This window comes from Melospiza melodia, chromosome 16 (assembly GCF_035770615.1).
Source record: "Melospiza melodia melodia isolate bMelMel2 chromosome 16, bMelMel2.pri, whole genome shotgun sequence".
NCBI classification, from domain to species: domain Eukaryota; kingdom Metazoa; phylum Chordata; class Aves; order Passeriformes; family Passerellidae; genus Melospiza; species Melospiza melodia.
Window position 1 is genome coordinate 8,705,714 of NC_086209.1, and position 18,976 is coordinate 8,724,689.

Genomic DNA, 18,976 nt, shown 5'->3' on the forward strand with positions numbered 1-18,976 from the left:
AAGTTACTTAAATAAATGAAGCTGTATTGTGGCAGAGACCACATGTGTGCTCAGCACATTCCGTTCCAGGGGATTTGCTGTCAAGGGGAGGCCTGGCTCTCCCAGCCAAGCCCTTGTGCTGGGATCAGGAGCTCCTGCTCACACCTTGCTCCTCCTGGCACTGCTGTCAGGCACATTGTCCTTCTCCCCCATTCCTTGGTGCCAGGCTGCCACAGCTGTGGGGAGGAGGGAGGTTATGGACCTGCCTGGGCTCTCTGTGGCTGAATAACCAATGCCCACTGTGCCTCTCAAGGGGAGAAATGTGGCACAGCCAAGAGAGAATTTCACAGACTGATAACCAAGAAACTCAGGACTGATCCATCCAAACACACCTGTAATACACTGAAATGGCTTTTTCCTTGTAGTCTTGGCCACTTTATGGCCTTCTTCCTTAAGAGCACAGCTGAGCAGGACAGGGGCAGCAGGAGAGGCAGGTTTGATAGGCACCATCACCTCCAGCCTGCCCCATTTTGAGTTGTTTACTATTTTGCCCAAACTGAACTTGGCAGGTGAGCACTGCCAGCACATCCTGCAGCCACATCAGCACAGGTCCTGCCCCACTGAGTGCTTGAGTTGATGCAGACAGGGTTGGACCTGAGCTCTGGGAGATGGAGAGTGACAGGCTGGTACAGGGAGCAGAGACAAAACCAGTGGTTTTCTCCCCACATTTCAGTGTTGTTTCATAATCATAAGCTGTCAGGCTGTGTTAGGATGCCTGCTTTAAAAAAAAAAAAAAATCTCATGTTTTGCCTAGAAAAAGGAAAATCTAGAATTGATAGCAGAATAGTGAGGTCAGTCATTGCAATGTGCCTGTCTAAATACTTCATCAATTCAACCAAAGCACAAACAGCCCTCAATCAGCCCCATGCCCATGGCTATCTGCACTACCAGCACAGAGAGTTTTTTGGCTGTAGTTTCCCAAGCTTTTCCAGGGGAGCAATTACTTTTTCCCAGCTGCAGCTTCCCACTTATTCTCTCTTCTCCAGTTACTGCCCAAATGACACTTACATCCAACTACTGGATAATTTTACTCTGGCTCCAAGTTGTTGTGTGCAGGATCAGCCATAGCATTTCTCAAACTGTGTCTCACAAGCATCCTTAATGAATTGAGTCACTCACATATGTACATGCCTTTCTGTACACCCACATAATGAATAGGCTGTGGAACAGTAAACACACACCTTTTCATTTTCTCAATTTGTACCTCTCCCTGTCAGTTTTTGGTTTGTATATGAAAATGCATCACTGCCTAGATGAAAACCCACTCCAGGTTTGCCTGCCAAGTGAATGATGGTGTTTGTTGCTGCATCACAGCTTATCTGCCAGGATTTCAGAGTCAAGTTTTGTGCTCACTCCCTGCCCTTTGCTTCCTTTCTAGGGCTCCACCTATTATAGGATATTTGCCCTTTGAGGTTCTGGGAACGTCAGGGTATGATTACTACCACGCAGATGACCTGGAGCTTCTTGCTAGGTGCCATGAACACTGTAAGTTGCCCTGCCTCTGCAATGTGTCTCTGATCTCCTTTGTCACTTGTGCAAAACCTTTTACTGTCATTGCAAAAGGCTTCTTCAGGAACATGTAGGAACTCTCCCTGTCCATGTCAGACTGTCACAGCTGACGCTTACCTGGGAGGTTGGAATCTGCAGAATTCCCTCAGATCAGGAGCTGTTAGTGCAGGTTTCCTAAATTAGCAGATACCTTGTTTGAGCACAGGCTGTCTCAGAGTGAAATGAGATTAGAAGTTGGGAGTCAGAGCTATCCCCCCTCTGCCCTGTGAGTTTTGTTGATTTCTCACGGTTCATGGTCTTGCCATCCCCCTGGGCTCTGGAGTTAACCAGGAGGCTCAGCTCACCAAAACACCTTTTGAGAGCATCATTTGGATCACCTCCCTGTGCAATTAGGTGCTGTGAACCTCACTTACTCATTAGCAAAATGCTTCTGGAGGTTCAGAATTATTTTACATAAAAGCACTGAACACAGTTTCCCTGTGGGTGAATATGGCTCATGTTTGGTCAATCTGAAAGGAAAACAACAAAGCACAAAAGTCAAGTTCAGTGAACACCAGAGAAGGTCCATGAAGAAATATTACTTACAGGTTTCTTGTGGGGGACACTTACAGGTTTCTTGTGTCTGTCTCTCTGCTATCTCCACTTGAGAGGAGAATGTTTTGTTCAAAGGAAACAAGGGCACCCCAGAGAGGGGAGCAAGCAGGATGCTGTAATTGCTCTGAGATGCAGAGCAGCACGAGGCTGGGACCAAGAAACTCCACCAAGAAGCCCCACAGCCCACTGGAGAAAAGCTGAAAACCACCCTCATCTCTACCACAGACCCTCTGAGGGATCCAGAAGAGAATGGGGAAGAATACTTGTCTGCATGTCAGGTTTCCCTGCTCCCCTTCCCTGCTGGCTGCCCTGCCCTGCCCAGGTGCCAGGGTTGCCTGGCTGAGCACAGAGAGGAAGCTGTGACAGGAGAACACAAAATTGTGTCAAATGCAGCAAAGTGAATACTAACAGAGTATTTTAGCTGCTCTCAAGCACAGTACTTCTTAGTGCTGTTTCTTAAAAGACAATTCAGATTCAAGTGAGAGCCTTTTGGTAATGCATGTGCAGTTTGGTGTAGACACAAACTGTACTGCGAGTGGGTCAGATCATTCAGCAGAGAATCAGTTTGATGATTTAAATTTTACATCTCTATCATCCAGGCATTCCTCTTACCTATTAGAAGAATATTTTCACAACACACCTTTTCTTGTTTTAGTGCACAGGGAAACAAAGTAAAGTGCTGGCAAAGTGACTTAGAGAAGTGCTTCAGGACATGTCTGCCAGGACTAGGAACTGAGGGATCCCCAGCATGTCATGTTAGCCAGAAAATCTCTGCTAAGTGCTTCATCTAAAGCCCATCACTGTTAATGGGCTCGATTAAGAAATCAGTCCTTATATTTTAACAAAATAGAGAGGTGTGCAGGTGAGTAAAAAACCACTTGGGTTAGTTTGGCTTGCTAGGTTCCGTTTGTCACATTGACACTTTGGGCAGACACCTTGCCTACAGTCGAGTGAAATGGGTTTGTTTAAACCATGTTTGTATTTTACTTTGCATTAATTGTGTACTTAAATGAGCATGTTACAGTTTGTACTCCCAGCAGTCTGGAACAATTTGTGTGATTATTTAATGTGGTTCCCCTCACTATTCTCCAGTTGTATTACAGCACCTGAGATTCTTCTGGACATGGCCTGATAATACATACCAGGTTGGAGTAAGCCAGGTCTTAGAAGAAAACTCTCAGTTAAAACTCCACAATCTTATTGTTTTGTGTCATTATTAGTATTCTTACTTCACATCTTCAGTCTTTGAAATGCATTCTCATGTACTTATGAAAGGCAAATAATTTGTTTATTTATGCTTATTTCAGGGAACCCATAAGTTATAAAAATATAGCTAGTTATATAGTTATACCAGTTATAAGAGAAATCTCAAAATAGCAAAGGGCACTCTTGAAAGTCAGCAGGAATGACCCCAGACAAGAGCTGAGTACATGGTTATGTATCATCTGTCTTGCTTATAAAGCTCAAGAACCATTTTAGCACTGCCCCAGTCTGGGAGAGGGGTGTGGGACATTTGCACCATAAAATCCCCTTTTGCTATAAATTGTTTTCTCTTTCTGTTCAACAGTGATGCAGTTTGGAAAAGGCAAATCCTGTTACTATAGGTTCCTGACCAAAGGGCAGCAGTGGATATGGCTGCAGACTCACTACTACATCACCTACCACCAGTGGAACTCCAAGCCTGAGTTCATTGTTTGCACTCATCTGGTAGTTAGGTAAGCACCAAACTCCTCACAGAGTGTTGTGTCTTAGTGTTCAGCCACTGCTCTTTCTAGCTCTGTTTCATGTTAACCAACATGCTTAGTGTGTTCATGCTTCTGACACATAAAATGATGTGTAATTCCATGAAACTATTCTGACAAGGAAATTGTGTTCTATTTACTATTTTTTTCTTTTTTTTTTTTTTTTCTTTTCCCAAATGAGTCAAAAGCCTGGAAGCCAGCTTTGGCCAAATTTATCAGTGTGTTACATTCCCCTTTTGTCCCTAGTGATGACATGGCCATAGAAAGAATTAAAGCTGTTGGGAATCAGACATATCTTTCTGGGCGTGAATGAGATCATATAACTCCTGCAAAACCTTTTGATCAGAGCTTTAAATATTTATGACTTGAAGTTAGCTGGTGGCTTGCTGGCCTTATTCCTCACCCAAATCCAGCCCTGGATCCCCCCCTAGTGGGAAGCTGCTGGTGCTGAGCTCCAGCCCGCGCTGGAAGGCAGTGCATGTGTAGGATGCTCTGTGAATGCACCTTCTGGAGGGGAATCTGCTGGATTACCACCACCATCTCAAAAAAGACTATGTGAAGAGTAAGAATATATTTTCCGAAGGGCTTGAAAAAGTAGTGACACACTGGTTTGCTCTATTAACTTGAATAAACTTATTGCTCGCTGTGTTTTTGTAGTGTCAAGAATCAACTTTTTTTCTCGTCCCCCTCTTTTCCTGTCAAACGTCTGGGAGAGCAAACACCAGTAAATGTGAAAAATATGGGTGTGTTGCAGTGAGCCAGAGGAGTCCATGAAGATGCTCAGAGGGCTGGAGCACCTCTCCTGTTAGGACAGGAAGAGAGAGCTGGGGTTGTTCAGCCCGGAGAGGAAAAGGCTCCAGAGAGACCTTAGAGCCTCTTCCAGTGCCTAAGTGAGCTCCAGGAGAGCTGGAGAAGGAGTGATGGAGTTGTAGAACAAGGGGGAATGGCTTTGAACTGTCAGGGATAGGTTTAGATTAGATCTTAGGCAGAAATCCTTCCCTGTGGGAATGGTGAGGCACTGGAAGCCCAGAGAAGCTGTGGCTGCCCCATCCCTGGAAGCATTCAAGGCCAGGTTGGCTGGGCCCTGAACAGCCTGGGCTAGTGGAAGGTGCTCTGCCCACAGTTGAGGGCTTGGAACAGATAATTTTTAAGGTCCCTTTCAACCCAAATTCTTTTGATTCTGATTCTGTGATCTGTGGTATAAACTACATATGAAGAGCTAACATAAGCAAATATTACACAGAGAGATTACTTCTCAGTTGTCTTACTTCTGCCATCCTTCAGGGAATTCAGCTTCACTTTAAGGGCTGAATTTATTGTGCATGAACTTGTTTCTTCTTTCTGCTTCCAGTGCCTCTTAAACCTAATGATGTAGTCCTAAATAGGTTTTGAAGTTCAATTCTGTCTCAGATAGTTAAGGCTTAAAATATGTTACTGAAGCACACAAGTTAAAATGTTCTTTCAGGAAAATTCATTACCACAATGATATAAGTGAGGTCGGTTCAGCAGCTTCTCTTGCCTCCCACAAAGGTTGCAGCTCATTAATATTTCATCACCCTAAAGTCTGGCACCTCTCAGTGCCCACGATGCATGAGCACTCAGAGAGTCTTTGAAACATCCTCTCCAATTTATCCCAGTGGTGAATCATGGGGCATTTGTTACTGTAAATATTTCATTATTTCAGAGGGAAAAAAGTAAGGAAAGAAAATATACAGTTCCAGAGGCACCTTGTAGGGGTTCCTGCAATTCACATTGCACTTGTGTAGCTGCCTGTTTGTATTTGGAGCTTCCACTGGAGTGCAGGATGTTGACTCTGATGCATGCACAGTTCTGTGCACCCTGAGAAGGAGGAACCTGCCCAAGGCACTGTCATAGGGATCACTGAACTACCATACAAAAAAAAAAGGATGCTTGTTCATCATCATCAGGTTAGAAAATGAATGTACACTTGTTGGGGTAGGATACCTGCGCAGAAGCTGTAAAATAATTTTTTGTTGTTTTTTGGGGGGGTTTGTTTTTTGTTTTTTTTGGTTTTTTATTTTCGGTTTTCTTTTAGTTACGCAGAGGTTCGGGCTGAGAGAAGACGAGATCTTGGCCTTGAAGAGTCATCAATTGAACTGGCATCCTCTTCTCTAAAGGTACCTCGTTCCTTCACAGCTGAGCGAGCAGATGTTTAAACCAAACTGAGTCATAGCTTACCAGTCTGAGGGAAATATCTGTTCCTCTCCATTTTCTTTGCTCCCATCTCATTCCAAGCCTTGAACTGGGTCATGATTCAGGCAGGCCCTAAGAAGCTTTCTGGTGCCTGGCTCCAAATTGTCCATGTTGGTTTAGGACAGGCTGGATGAGCTTTGAACTGCCTGATCTAGTGGAAGATGTCCCTGCCCACGGCAGGGGGATTGGAACTAGATGGTCTGTAACACCAAGCATTCTCTGATTCCACAATGGCTGTGAATTCAGCAGTTGCATTCTCTGTTCTGGTCCCTGCAATCTTTCTGAGACCAGGACACAAACCTCAGCTCAGAAGCAGAGAAGTAGAGCTGGAGCTGGAGGCCAGATTGCTGTACCTGTCACCCTTAGCAAGGCACAGAGGATCCCAGGGTAGGGCAGTACCACAGGGTACCTGTATTGCTTGTGCCAGCTCATCACTGATACTCAGATTAAGATGGGAAGGCAAGGGAAAACACTTACCTAGATTTCAGTTCAGTTGCTGGATCACCTCGAGTGATTGTGACCTATAACTTCCATGAGCAATAATTTCCATGGCTTGAGTCAGGGTCATTTTAACTACTTTCAAGTTTCTCCTCTTGGTAGTTTACAAATAAGACCAGCAAAGTAATTTCAAGTGAGCTGTTGTGCAGCTGTTCATTCCATCAGCCTCAGACATTACTTTATGGGAGCTCAGGCTGTTCCCTTCTGCTGCCCAGGGAGCAGTGAGTGGGACTGCAGCTCTCAGCACTGCCCAGTGTCTGTCCCCCTCAGGAGACATTTGCTGTAGGTCCCCCTGGGGCTCTAGCTGTTCCCTGTCCCTTTCCAGTTATCTCTCTCCATCTCTTCCATGGACAAAACCATTCCCCAGGTAGCACCTCCTGCCAGCATTGTTCATTCCCCCTGCCAGCACCCCCAGTGCACCGCAGCCAGCCAGCTGTGACATCCCTGAAGAGATCGGGGAGAAAGAGGCTGACAAAAGCAATTTCCCGTTGCCCAGGGCTCTGTGGGCAGGGTTGAAAGAGCTGGCACAGCAGAGTTCGGGCCATGGGCAGCAATGACAGCGTGCAGCAATCCTCCAGTGCTGCTGGCTGCCATCGGGTGGGTGCCCGCGGGCTTTGGGGTGAGCGCAGCGGGGCAGGGGAGCAGGGTTTGCTGATGTGTGTACCCAGGTGCTGGGTTTGTCTGCAGACAAGGGCTCCAGGAGGCAGAGGTCCCTGCCAGGGCCATTCCCTGCTGCTGAGGGTCTCACCGTTGTGCTTCGCTCCCGCAGAGCCACAGCAGCTACCTGGAGGTGGGGCAGTGCGGCAGCAGCCAGGACGCCAGCCGGGAGGGAGTGTCGCTGTCCTCGCACAGCTCCCGGCGCTCCTCGCACACCACCCTGTCCGACTCCACCTGTACGTGCCGGGGCAGCCCCGCTGGGGGGCGTGGAGGGAGGAGCAGCCTCCCAAATATTCGGGTTGGGCTGGGAGTGACCAGGTGGCGGTGGGAAGGGGATGCTCAGCGCTGGGAATGACATAGCGAGTCATGGCAGGTCACAGAGCAGCAGCAGAGCCGAGTGTCACAAGTCACAGAGCATCAACAGAGCCACAGCCACCTGCCCTGCCACCTCCTCCCCCTTACCCACCCCCTGTGTGAGAGCCATTTCCCCGGGCTTGTCACCAGCCGAGGGTCACGGCTTTTGCTGTGCTTCTGGGGACAAGAGGGGACTCGCTGGCTTGATTGAACCAAGCTCACTGACAAAAATTTTATGTCGGGATAGTATCATTTTATTATGGAGTCTCTCCTCTGAAATCCCTGCAGAAGGAGCACAGAAGGATGCCTGCCTTGCTGGCAGCTTCATCCCAGCTCCCATCAGTGCCCTCCTTGCCCTGGGCGAGGCTGCAAGATTACTGCAGTGCTCTGTGTGGGGGAGGAATCTCAGGGGACTTTTCTTGCTGTGGGGAGGGGGATCTCATCTGGATACGCCGTGGAGGGAAGGCTGAATAGGGGGTTAGCATCAAGAGAGGAGCCAGAGGGACCGCAGAGGGCAGAGAATAGGGGGAATCAGGAGGGAACCCAGCAAGTGAGGTGGGGAGCCAGAGGGACCAGAGAGGGGCGGGTTGAGGACCCACTCGGGCGCTGTTTGGGCCAGTGCCCATCTGCACAGGTGGATCTCGGGCTCAGCCGGGTGCCCAGGCCGGCCGTGCCGTGTCTCAGCGAGTGTCTCTCCCGCAGCCACATCGTCCATGCGGCGCACGGACACCAGCACGCCCACGCGGCCCGGGGCTCCGGGGGACAAGGCCGCGCTGCGGCTGGCAGCGCCCGGCGGCGCCCAGGTCAGTGCTGAGCCCGCTGGGGCTGCAGGGAGTGGGCACAGCCGGCACTGATCCCACCCTCAGAGAGGCTGCGTCCCTCACTCTGGGTGTTCCTGGGGAGTGCCACTGGCTGGCAGAGCCATGGAGAGACACCAGAGGCTCCTCTGCTGCCTTCTGTCAGCATTCGGTTTGCTCCTCCAGGCTAAATCCCTTTTCGCACCACCAACACTCCTCTCTTGGGGTTTGTACACGTGAGGTGGCCTTTATCCAAAATGGGTCCTGACACCAAGGACTTGAAATTATCAGGGGCATGCAGGAACCTAAATTCTCCCTTTAGACTTATCCTCAGATCTCCAACCTCAGTTGTCCCGTTCCCTGCACTCGCTCATCCCTGGTATGAGCTGTTAAAGCACCAGCTCTGCACTAGAGGTGCTATGGGCCTACAGTAAGGCACAGTTTTCATTTCCAGGCCATAGCCCCTCCTCAGCCCCCCGTAGCTCAGCTGGCAGTGCCCTCCCAGCACCCTGTGATGTGCTTTGGCTTTGTTCAGAGCACTGCTGTGTCCTGTCAGCAGGGCAGCCCAGGTGCCTTTGGTTCACTGCCCTCACGTCCTTGCTGGTCATCCCAGAGTGGGGACAAGGTTTCTCTGCCCTTTCTGTTGCTGAGATTTGCCTGCAACAACCTTATGGCAACCACTTATTTCAGAGAGCAGATGGGACACCCAAGGAAATAGCATAGGAGAAGGTTTACACTTGTAAAAGGTGTTGTGGGCTGCTGAAGGCTTCTCCCTAAGTCTCTACCAGCTACCTACAGGCTGATACAATGCTGAAGAGGGGATGCCATGGAAGGTTTGAGTTAGGCCAGGAAAAGAAAAGAAAACAAAAACTCCAAGAAAAATGAGTCATAAACCATCATGACAAGGTCTGTCCTTACAGGGCTTTGATATCAGTGCAGTAAATGTCCAAACTATAAAACAGACTGAAAATGGCCACTGTAGGTGTGAAGGATAGATCCCTAGGTGGGATTGCAGCCCATCTCGGGCCTGGCATCTGCCAAATATCATTATCAGCACAACTGAAAGCCCAGCCAGGAGATGTGGCAAGGGTCTGGGTGCAGTGTCTGCCCCAAAACACAGCTGGGCCCAAACCAGCAGGATGTTATCCTGAGGGGACGGGAGAGTCCCATGTATAGACACTTCATCTATGCAGAAATTATAGAGACCAACCCCTGCAGGAGGCACTGTAAGCCAGATGTGCTGCTGCTCTGGAACTACAGTGGCACTTTGGTTAAATGTGCAATTGCCAGTTTTTGTCAGCATCATATTTTTTATGGCTAAAGCTGAAAAGCAGTCATTTTTCTGAATCCAGCATTGCAATGGATGTGAGTAGCAGAGCTGGTCCTACCATGTGGTCCCTTTTCTCTGTTCTCTGCAGCCAGTGTACCATTTCCCCACCCAGCTGGGGATGATGCACCAGCTGAAGGAGCAGCTGGAGGAGAGGACTCGCATCCTGCAGGCTGACATCAAAACACAGCAAGAGGAGCTCCATGTCATCAAGGAGCAGCTCCAGCTCGTGCAGGACTCCAACCTGCAGGTACCTGCTGCCCCTGGCGCCCCCAAACTCACCAAACATTTGCTTTTCCTTTGAGCACACACAGCAGTAACAAAATTGTCTGTGGCAAAATCTTTTGGGAATGAACTCTTGACAAATTGGTAATTTGGATTTGGATGTGGGAGTGATGTTTCCTGAGAGATGAGTGATGTCAATATCTGGCTGAGTATTGAATCAGTAATTTCTGTGATTTAGAAAAAGGCAATCCCAAATTAATCCGAAGTCTCCCATGCACAAAAAAGCTTGGTGGTTCCATGTCTGGTTAGTGCTGCTGGATCCCACCGCCACTCCTGCAAAACACAGCAGGCACAATGGAGCTGGAACATTCCTGGCTCTGAATAAATACTTGACACAAGCTAACATTTGATTTTCTGTTACTCATTTTGCCCCTGGATTTAGAGACAGTGCTGCTGCTGCAGTGCTGTTCCTGCCGGGCAGCACAGCCAGCAGCTCCTGTGCCTCTCTCCCCGCAGATGCTGATGCAGCAGCCGATCCCCGTCATCCTCAACGCCGCCGTGCAGCAGCCGGGCCCCCGGCGGCCCCAGGGCACGCCCCGGCACAGCGCGGCCAAGAAGGCGCAGCAGCCAGCCCTGCCCGGGACAAAGCAGCACTGCAGCCCCCAGCTGCTGTCGCCGCAGCCATTCCTCAGGGACCCCTGTGGCACTGCCCCCCAGGTCACCGCCTGCCCCATCCTCCTCATCTGCTTCTCCGGCTCCTGAATGCTTGTCTGCCGTGGCCCCGTGGTCCCTGCCATGGTGCATCCCCTCTGTGCTGGCTGTACTGAGGAGTTTGTGTCAGCAGTCACTTGTGAACGCTTGTGAACGAGTGTCTCCTGACACAAATGGCATTCAACTATAAAAATAAAAACCAGGTAGCCAAAAAGCATTTAAACCCCAGAGAGTGCTGGAGCTCTGCTGGTGCCCGGGGAGGATGTGAATGGGAGGTCTGGGCTCTCATCAACACCGTGCTTGTTATTCATGGCCAGTGAGAGTTGTGGTTTCATAGCACAGGAGTAGGTGTCATCTTAAGAGATTACTTTTGCTCTGCCTGAGGAGTCTTGGAAGGCAGCTTTGAAAGAACAATTTTGTCACCACTAGACCTAAATCCACTATTAAGATGAGAAAAACTTGAGTTGTTCAAAAACAAAAAAGCCAACACTGGTGCTTTAAAGGACCCACAAGATACTTTCCTTGCAGACTTCAGATTTGCACTTCCCCTCTTAAGCTGTTCTCTTCCTCCTCAAGCCTTTTGTGCCCTTACCCTTGGACTCTAATTTCTGAAAAGACTGTCTGGGGATGCCAGGGACAATAAATGCTAAGGGGTTGGTGGTCTTGAATAGATATACTGTTCCTACTACAGTTCAGGGACAATATCCTATTGTTCCTTCTCCTTTTCCCACCTGCCCACTGTGAGCGGTTATTTTATCCTTCCATTAGGGAGCTTTAAAACTTACAAGGGTACCTCTGTCTTCATTCCAGGTACAGCAGCAGAAGCAGCAGCACCCCATGAGAGGAAGCCAAGGCCAGCAAACGTGTGTGCCAGGGCAGGGCAGCATCCCAGTGCCCTTCTACAACAGCCCCATGGTGTTCTCCCAGGCTCACCCCATCGCCGTGGCTGCACAGGTGCCCACTGACAGCACTGAGAGGCAAACACCAGCTGAGTACAGCCAGGACAGGAGCCTCAGGTACCAGAGCCCTGCTGGACCATCCTGGGGCAGTGACAGGAGCAGCAGCAAGGAGGGCAGGCGTGGCTGGGCTCAGGGCTTGGTTTGCCACAGCCAGAGAGAGGATGTTCCCTCTGTGGGATGAACCCCACAGAGAGTGCAGGCAGGCAGGGTGCTGTGCACATCCTGCTGTATCATCAGGGCTTTAAATCTTCTTCTCACCATATTTCCATAAATTATTGTAACCCTGCCTCTGTCAGTTTAAAGTCAGTCCCACATGCCCTTGCCAAAGGTCCCTCTCCTGCCTTTTTTAGCCCCTTTACTGGAAGGTGCTGTAAGATGTCCCTGGAGCCTTCTCTTCTCCAGTCTCAACAATCCAAATCTTCTCAGCAAGTACTCACAGGAGAAGTGTGAGGTGATAAGGAGCATCCTATTTCATTAGTTTGTTTTCTGGGTAGTGGTTTCATGGAGGTAGTGGTTTCTAGCCTGCTTTCATGGAGGATTTTCAAGGAGTTGTTTCTAGAGACTGACAGGACCTTGGACCCTGGACCTCTCCCTTCCCTGACCATCCTGTTTTCCTTCCACCCCAGGATGCTGTTGGATCAGTCCATCCAAGCCATGATGCCCACAGCCAACAGCAGCTGCCAGCCCGTGCAGAGCAGTGCCAGCAGGCAGCAAGGAAAGTGAGTCTCTGTGGCCCCTGTTTTCCTGCAGTGTCTTAGCAGGACACTTTATGACATTGAAAAAGACATGAAAAAACTTGTACAAACAGTCTCAGTCTGAAGTGAAACAAAAGTTTAGCCAGTTAGGAAAAAATGAGAATATTTTTTAATTACAAAGACCTTTATGATAAATGAAAAATTAAGTATTTTAATTAATTAATTAGTTAATTAAAATGAACTATTTTCTGGCCTTTGCAAAGCATAAAATGCTTGACCAAGACGTAGAGAAAATGTACAACCTTAAAAACCTTAATTTTCAGTCCATGCTTTGTGGGCAGAGGGGAATCAGGGATCAGGGGCTGCAAGGTTTGGCCAGCCCTGCTCCAGGCAGGTTCTGCAGCAGCTGGGCCCCCCAGTGCCCGTTCTGAGGGAGGGTCTGGCTGTGTGTTCTCATGCCTGGTTTCCCCCTGTGGCAGGTTTGTTGCAGAGCAGCAGGGCCTGGCTCCCCCAGCAGCACAGGTGCCGCCAGCCACCTGCAGCCCCGCCCGGCCTGCAGCCCCGCCGCCCATCTTCTCCCCGTCCCTCCTTGTCCCACACTCCAGCTTCGCCTCCCACCAGCCCAGCACACCCCTGCACCTGCACCAGTGGCCACAGCAGCAGGTTCAGCAGCACCGCCTCTACCTTCAGGTACTGGAGCAGGAGCAGCTTTCTGAGGGATGGGTCGGGATGGGTTGGGGGTTTTGGAAGGAATGGGGCTTATCTGGCTCATCCAACCTGGTCAGGGCCTTTGCACATCCTCTGTTCCCGTTGTATCTCCACAGAGCCAGGTGCTCAGCCTTTCCAGGCTGACTCTGCACCTGCTCAAGGCCATATTTTCCAACAAACTCTGTTATCACATAGTGCACAGAAGAAATACTCAGGTTTTCAAACACAGCTTTTCATGCAGAGGAACTCTGGTAAGAAGCTTGCTGTAGTCATGAAAAATGATAGGAGAGAAGGTCTTTTGGAAACATACCTCCTGCTGTTACATCTCATCAGAGCAAGGTTTTTATCAGCTGCCATCACAGCTTTCTTTAAAAAAAAAAGAGCATGTCACAACACACATCTCTGGACTCGGTGATTTTGGGTTTTCAGCACACAGTTTACATCAGTACATGCTGAACTAGTGACACCACCAAGGAAAGGGGTTGTTGGAACTAATAATTCATCAGTAACACACTCTCCAAGCCTTGCCTGGATGGCAGAGGTTAAGTTACAGTCCTCCAGGCAAAGATAGAAAAGAAAGCAAGAGGAGGAGGTTCAGCTGAAAGCAGCCACACAACAGGACTGGATTTAAAGAGAGAAATGAATCGCTGTTATCAGGAAATGTGGGCAGGAGCCGTCCCTGCTTTGGGTGAGTCCTCATGGGCTGCATTGCTGTCCTGAGGACCAGCAGTGTGCACAGCAGAATGATGATGCTGGAACAGATAAACAGCTCCAGGGCCACAGTAAACCAGAGTTTGATGACACAGTGCCTTTAACAGGGGTGAAACAGCAAGTCCAGGTCTTTGAGGTACCAGCCATGGGTGGGTGCATGGTTACTCTAGGACCTCTTCCTCGGTTGTCTGAAGATCTTTCCAGTGAAAGATTAAAGTTGCATATCCTTCAGATTGTACCTCCAAGTAGCTTCTGGAGGTCTCCATTCCTGCTGAGCTCCCCAAAATCTGTTAGGACAGATGGGTCTGAGCTCTCCAGGCATTGTTGGTTTTGCTGACAGAAGCAGCGTCCTGAGGAGCACAGCTCACACCCTCAGGTTCAGGACTTGGTGCACACTCTGGGGCATGAGTCTCAGCATCAGCCCTGCAGCAGAGAGGGACAGCTGGGTGCTGGGGCAGGTCTGACTTCTCAGGTTTGTGTCTCCCAACAGATGCAGGGTCCCGAGCTGGTGCCTGGGGCTCCGACGCAGCGCATTTTCCAGCCGCCCCACGCCCCGCAGCAGAACCCCCTGAGCTACTTCCTGCACCCACAGCAGCAGAGCCACCACACACAGGGCCAGCCCTGCAACCTGCCTGACCTGCCCGAGATGCAGCTGCCCTGAGGTCACTTGTGGGGACAAGGAGCACACAGTGCAGCCGCCGCGCCCGGCGCACTCGGGAGAGCACGGAGCTGTCAGAGCACAGCACCGGAGAGGTCGGGCTCATGGGGAGGTGTGCCTGCAGGGATGGATGGTCTCTGACAGGGGTGCATGGCTGCAGGGGCCTGCTTTGGGGGGATTGCCATGCAGCCAGATGCATGGGATGTATTCCATGATGCTGTTCCAGCAGCAGGGTGTGCCCTGGCCCAGCACCATGGTGCCACTGGGAGTGGTGCCTATTGCTGCAGGGAGGGCAGGTATCGGCATCAGGCCGTCATGGAGCTCGGTTTGCAATGGAAAAAAACCTTTTTCCATTCAGGACTTCAATGCTGAAAGTCACTGTGAATTTAAGCCCAGCATTTGGAGCACATAGACTGTACCAGTCCACAGGACACCATTGGATTTCCATGTACATAACTTCTTTTGCTGTAGTAGGTCCATTGTGAATTCTTTTTCCTTTTTCTATACCTCAGTCCCGCAGATTTTTTTCCAGGAGTTTGGATAATGCTGCTAATTTATGTAACACCACTTTTGCCTGAATTTCTTACTGTTGTTATACCAGCTCACATCGCAGCTAGTTCAATATTTGTCATGTTTTATTTTTGGTTAACAAGTGAAGATAAATTTGTATGGTTTTTACTCCCTGTAGCCAAATATTTTTCAGGTTACAGACAAAGAATCTTTACTCCTTTTTTTTTTTGTTGTTGTTTCAAGTGATGTAGTTGTAAATGTTTCTATTCGTAAAAACAAACAAACAAACTTGCATAGAACAGCATATGACAGCAAACTTTGTGGTTTTGCTAGGTCATATTTCAATTTGGCAAACCCAAAATGTATAATCACAACACACGATGTTACAAGCCCATAGGGTCAGCAATAAATTGTATTTTTGTAAATTGTCACTTTTTAACTGTAAGTTTATATTTATGAATTGAAAAGCCAGTTTATTCCTCAGTGGGTGTATAGTCAAGTGTCCCTACTGTTTGTGTCTTTCCAAAGGAAAACTTTAAAAGTACATTTTTGGAGTGTTAGTAGCTGAGTACTAACTTTGGGCATTGTTAGAGCCCAAATGTAGATGGGTTTGGCCATTACTATAAACTTTGCAAGGCAGTGAAGGCAGTGGTTAGTTAGGACCAGGGAGCAGAGGACCATTAGGACCAGAGCAGTAAAGCTCTAGCTGGCAGACAGAGCAAGGTTTAGAGAGGAGTTATTAGTTCCTAATGTCTGTTGAAACCAAGTGAAGAATGCTTGGGTTTGCCTTTTTTTTTTTTTTTTTTTTAATATGGTGTTTTGGGGTTTTTTTTTTTTGTTTCCTTCTTTTCCTTCTGCACGCCTGTTTCTGGGCCCTTGCAGCACTGCAGCAGTTCCTGGTGTTCCTGGTGGGGCAGCTTTTGGCACAAGCAGCTGCCAGTAGCCCTGTGTTTTAGAAAAGGGCACAGCAGGGCTCCAGGGGCTGTTCCAGCAGCTCCTCCCGGGCAGGGGATGGGGTTTTGCTGTGCCACATTGCCTGGGGCAGTGGCAGGACAGGCTGCTGGAGCTGGGGTCAGCCAGGAGCTTTCAGGGACTGGTGCAGGGCCCTGGGGTGCTTTGGTGTTTGGTCAGGGCAGAGGTGGATTTGTGAAAAAGCTGTGCCAACCCCTGGCTATTCATGGGTCCCCTCCCTTGGGCAAAAGCAGCTGCATGATTGGCTTTGACTGGGACACTGAATGCACAGCTCCCAGACACGATGGATCCTGGGTTCAGAGCAGCATAATGACATTTTTCCCCACATGCAGCGTGCTGGGGAATGTGGCTGCCCACAGGATGGAGGCAATGAGGTGCCCAACAGCCTGTGTCCAATACCAGGGCTCAGCACAGACCCTGCCCACACAGCACATGCAGCCTCTGGGTGCTTGGACACTGAGCCAGCCCCTCCGTTTCAAACCAGGACAGGAAATCGTGGCTACAGCAGAGCCATGGGCCAGGGCCACCTGACTGCTGGTACTGGGATTTGGAACACCTGCCTTTGGGGGGCAATCTGGGGCTGAAATATCATCACCTGGGGCTTCCCTGCTCTGCAGGTTTGTTCTGCACGAAGGGCCAGCACAGAGCCTTCAGGGTAGGAAACACTTGTTTTTAAAGCACTCTTAGATTTAGGGTCTCCTTTCCCCATTGTAAGGCAGCGGGGTTGCTCATGAGGATGCAGTAGGAGGGGGTTGTATTTTTGGGAGTTGTTTGTGGGATTTTTTTTCCACCATAGCCTTGGCACATAAAACATTAGAGGGGAGGCAAACCTATATCTGTGTTAGGGCTCCAGCACTGCACAGCCTGTGGCTGGCTGGAGGGAAAGGCTGTGGTTTCCCTGGCTTCCCCATTAAACCTGCATCACCCCAGCATCCCCATGGCTGCTCTGCAGTGTCCCAGCACCACACAGCCCAGCCATGGCAGGTGGCACTCACAGACATCTCAGAGGTGGTGGTGGATGGGGTCAGGGCCTTGAGGGATGTATTTTTTAACAGGGCTTGGTAGGGAGGAAGCTGAGGCAGAGCAGTTTTCTGGCATTGCTGTGGCATTGACAGCGAGTCCTAAAAATAAATAAGGTTGGGAAGGGGTTCTGGGGGAGTGGGGGTGGTGGGTGTGCCAGATGGGGCACAGCCCTGCTGATGGCTGCCCTGGGCTGCAGGGACACGGGGCTGGGCCACAGCCCCTGCTCACAGCTCCCAGCCAGGAGCACAGGAGCTTGGTGAGGATGTTTACATGTTAGACCAGCCTTGCTAAAAGCAGAGACCTAAAAATGCACTTTATCACGTGCCCCCTTATTCTCAAAGCCCCCCCAGCCACTGGCCTCGCTGCTGGTGGGTGGGGGCTGCACAGTCCCAGGCACTGCCTCAAAGCAGGGCCTTGTTTTCTCAACATGTTCCAAAGGACAAAATCCCACCGACCCTTTCTGGGGCTTGCTTGGTCTTTGCTCAGTCTGCCTCCAGCCAAGGGCAAGGCTGAGTCGGGGCCAGGGGGGTTTTGCCTTATATTGTCACTCTCAAAAAAACAGATGGATAAAAGATGTCTTTATTCAGGTTGATTTGTATTTGTTTACCTCGGTGTTAGCTATGACCTGTGCTTTTATGACTCATTTGGAATTGAGGGTTGCTGGTAGGTTTGGTTCATGCCCCCCCAGCCTCCTAGAAGAAAACAAAAGTGTGACTTGTTGGTGATGAGCAGAGGGCAGGGACGTGACTGAAGGCAGCAGGGTTGGCCTCCAGTGTCGGTGTTGACCTATCAGTCATAAATGTTCTGAGGTTTTCTAGTACACAAATACCTATATACCATAACTATATATAGATATACGTGTTTTTAATGTACATTTATATGTATGCAGATGTATATCTATATATAAATATATATAGGCCACACAATTCCAGACCTCTGAAAACACAGGCAGCTTTAAATAATAAAGTCTTGCACTTTTAGCATATTTGTACATATAAGCTAAAGCCTGGTGGGTATAATCAGGCTGATTTGACAAACACAATGAGGAGTTACTGTATATATTGTATATAGTCCACGCAAGGAAAAAAAAAAAAGAAAATAAGAAAAACTCTAGAATTGAGTATAAATCTTGGTTTATTTTATATGATGTTGAATATAAATACATTTATAAATGTTATTATTCTTAAAAGTATTTTGTAATGGGAAAAAGTAAGTGTCTTATGAAGATGAACAGTAAAGATTTTATTCTTGTTTTGAATCTATGTCCCTGCACAGCTCCATTGAATTGGAGCCCATGCATTTTGACAAGCTTTAAACAGATTGTACATAGTATTTAAAAAAAATTAAGAAGAAATAAAATAATACTTGTAGGACCTCTTACACACTATGTATGTTGTTATTCCCTGGGTGGTGTGGGTCTGTTAGGGGATCTGATCCCTGCTCTCCAGGAGAGACAAGAGCAGCAGCTATTGTGTCCATGTGCATGGACAGCTGCAGGGATGGGGCTCAGGACAAGGACTGGGATTGCTGTGACGAGTGCCAGAGGCAGTAGGAGCAACACATAAATTAGAAAGAACAAGGCATCAGGGTCTGCACACTTTGTTTGAATTTGGATGGGAAAAGCAAGTGCCAGTACTCAGCAGCCCAGCACTGAAGCCAACTCAGTGGGTCTCCATTTTTCCTCCTCCTCTGGGAGGCTGCTGTCCCAGCAGGGGCTTTGGCTTGCTCCTTGTTTTGCAAAGCACTGACTAAATGTGGCTTTAACATGACCCACACTCTTGAAGGAACTTCCACAGCAGGCCATCACAGGAAATAATAATGCCTCAAACACAGAGGTTCTTTACTGAAGGGAAACAATATTTTATTTAACACCCCATTTGTCTTACAGTACCTCTGCATACAACACATTGTATAAAAGCCAATCTGTCAACACAAACATGTGCTGCCGTCTTGGTAAAGTGACAAAGCTATAGCAAAAATGACAAAATAGCCTGTTTTTCTGGAAACAAATCAGAGTTATTTCCTTCTGTTTTAGTCCAGAGAACAACAGCAATCACAATCAAGAACCCTGTA

General features: G+C 48.8%; 1 protein-coding gene across 4 annotated transcripts in view; it reads left to right on the plus strand.

The window, feature by feature from the left end:
* PASD1 (PAS domain containing repressor 1) overlaps window positions 1–18,283 on the plus strand; it is a 53,019-nt gene extending 34,736 nt beyond the window's left edge. For all 4 annotated transcript variants that reach the window (XM_063170531.1, XM_063170532.1, XM_063170533.1 and 1 more), the window contains 11 exons: window positions 1,418–1,524; window positions 3,710–3,857; window positions 5,941–6,022; window positions 7,366–7,489; window positions 8,310–8,410; window positions 9,823–9,981; window positions 10,473–10,673; window positions 11,478–11,683; window positions 12,253–12,345; window positions 12,801–13,011; window positions 14,231–18,283. In XM_063170531.1, the coding sequence (XP_063026601.1) occupies window positions 1,418–1,524; window positions 3,710–3,857; window positions 5,941–6,022; window positions 7,366–7,489; window positions 8,310–8,410; window positions 9,823–9,981; window positions 10,473–10,673; window positions 11,478–11,683; window positions 12,253–12,345; window positions 12,801–13,011; window positions 14,231–14,401 (1,603 nt within the window). In that variant the 3' untranslated portion in view covers window positions 14,402–18,283. The remainder of the gene's footprint in view (window positions 1–1,417; window positions 1,525–3,709; window positions 3,858–5,940; window positions 6,023–7,365; window positions 7,490–8,309; window positions 8,411–9,822; window positions 9,982–10,472; window positions 10,674–11,477; window positions 11,684–12,252; window positions 12,346–12,800; window positions 13,012–14,230) is intronic.
* Window positions 18,284–18,976: the final 693 nt, after the last annotated feature.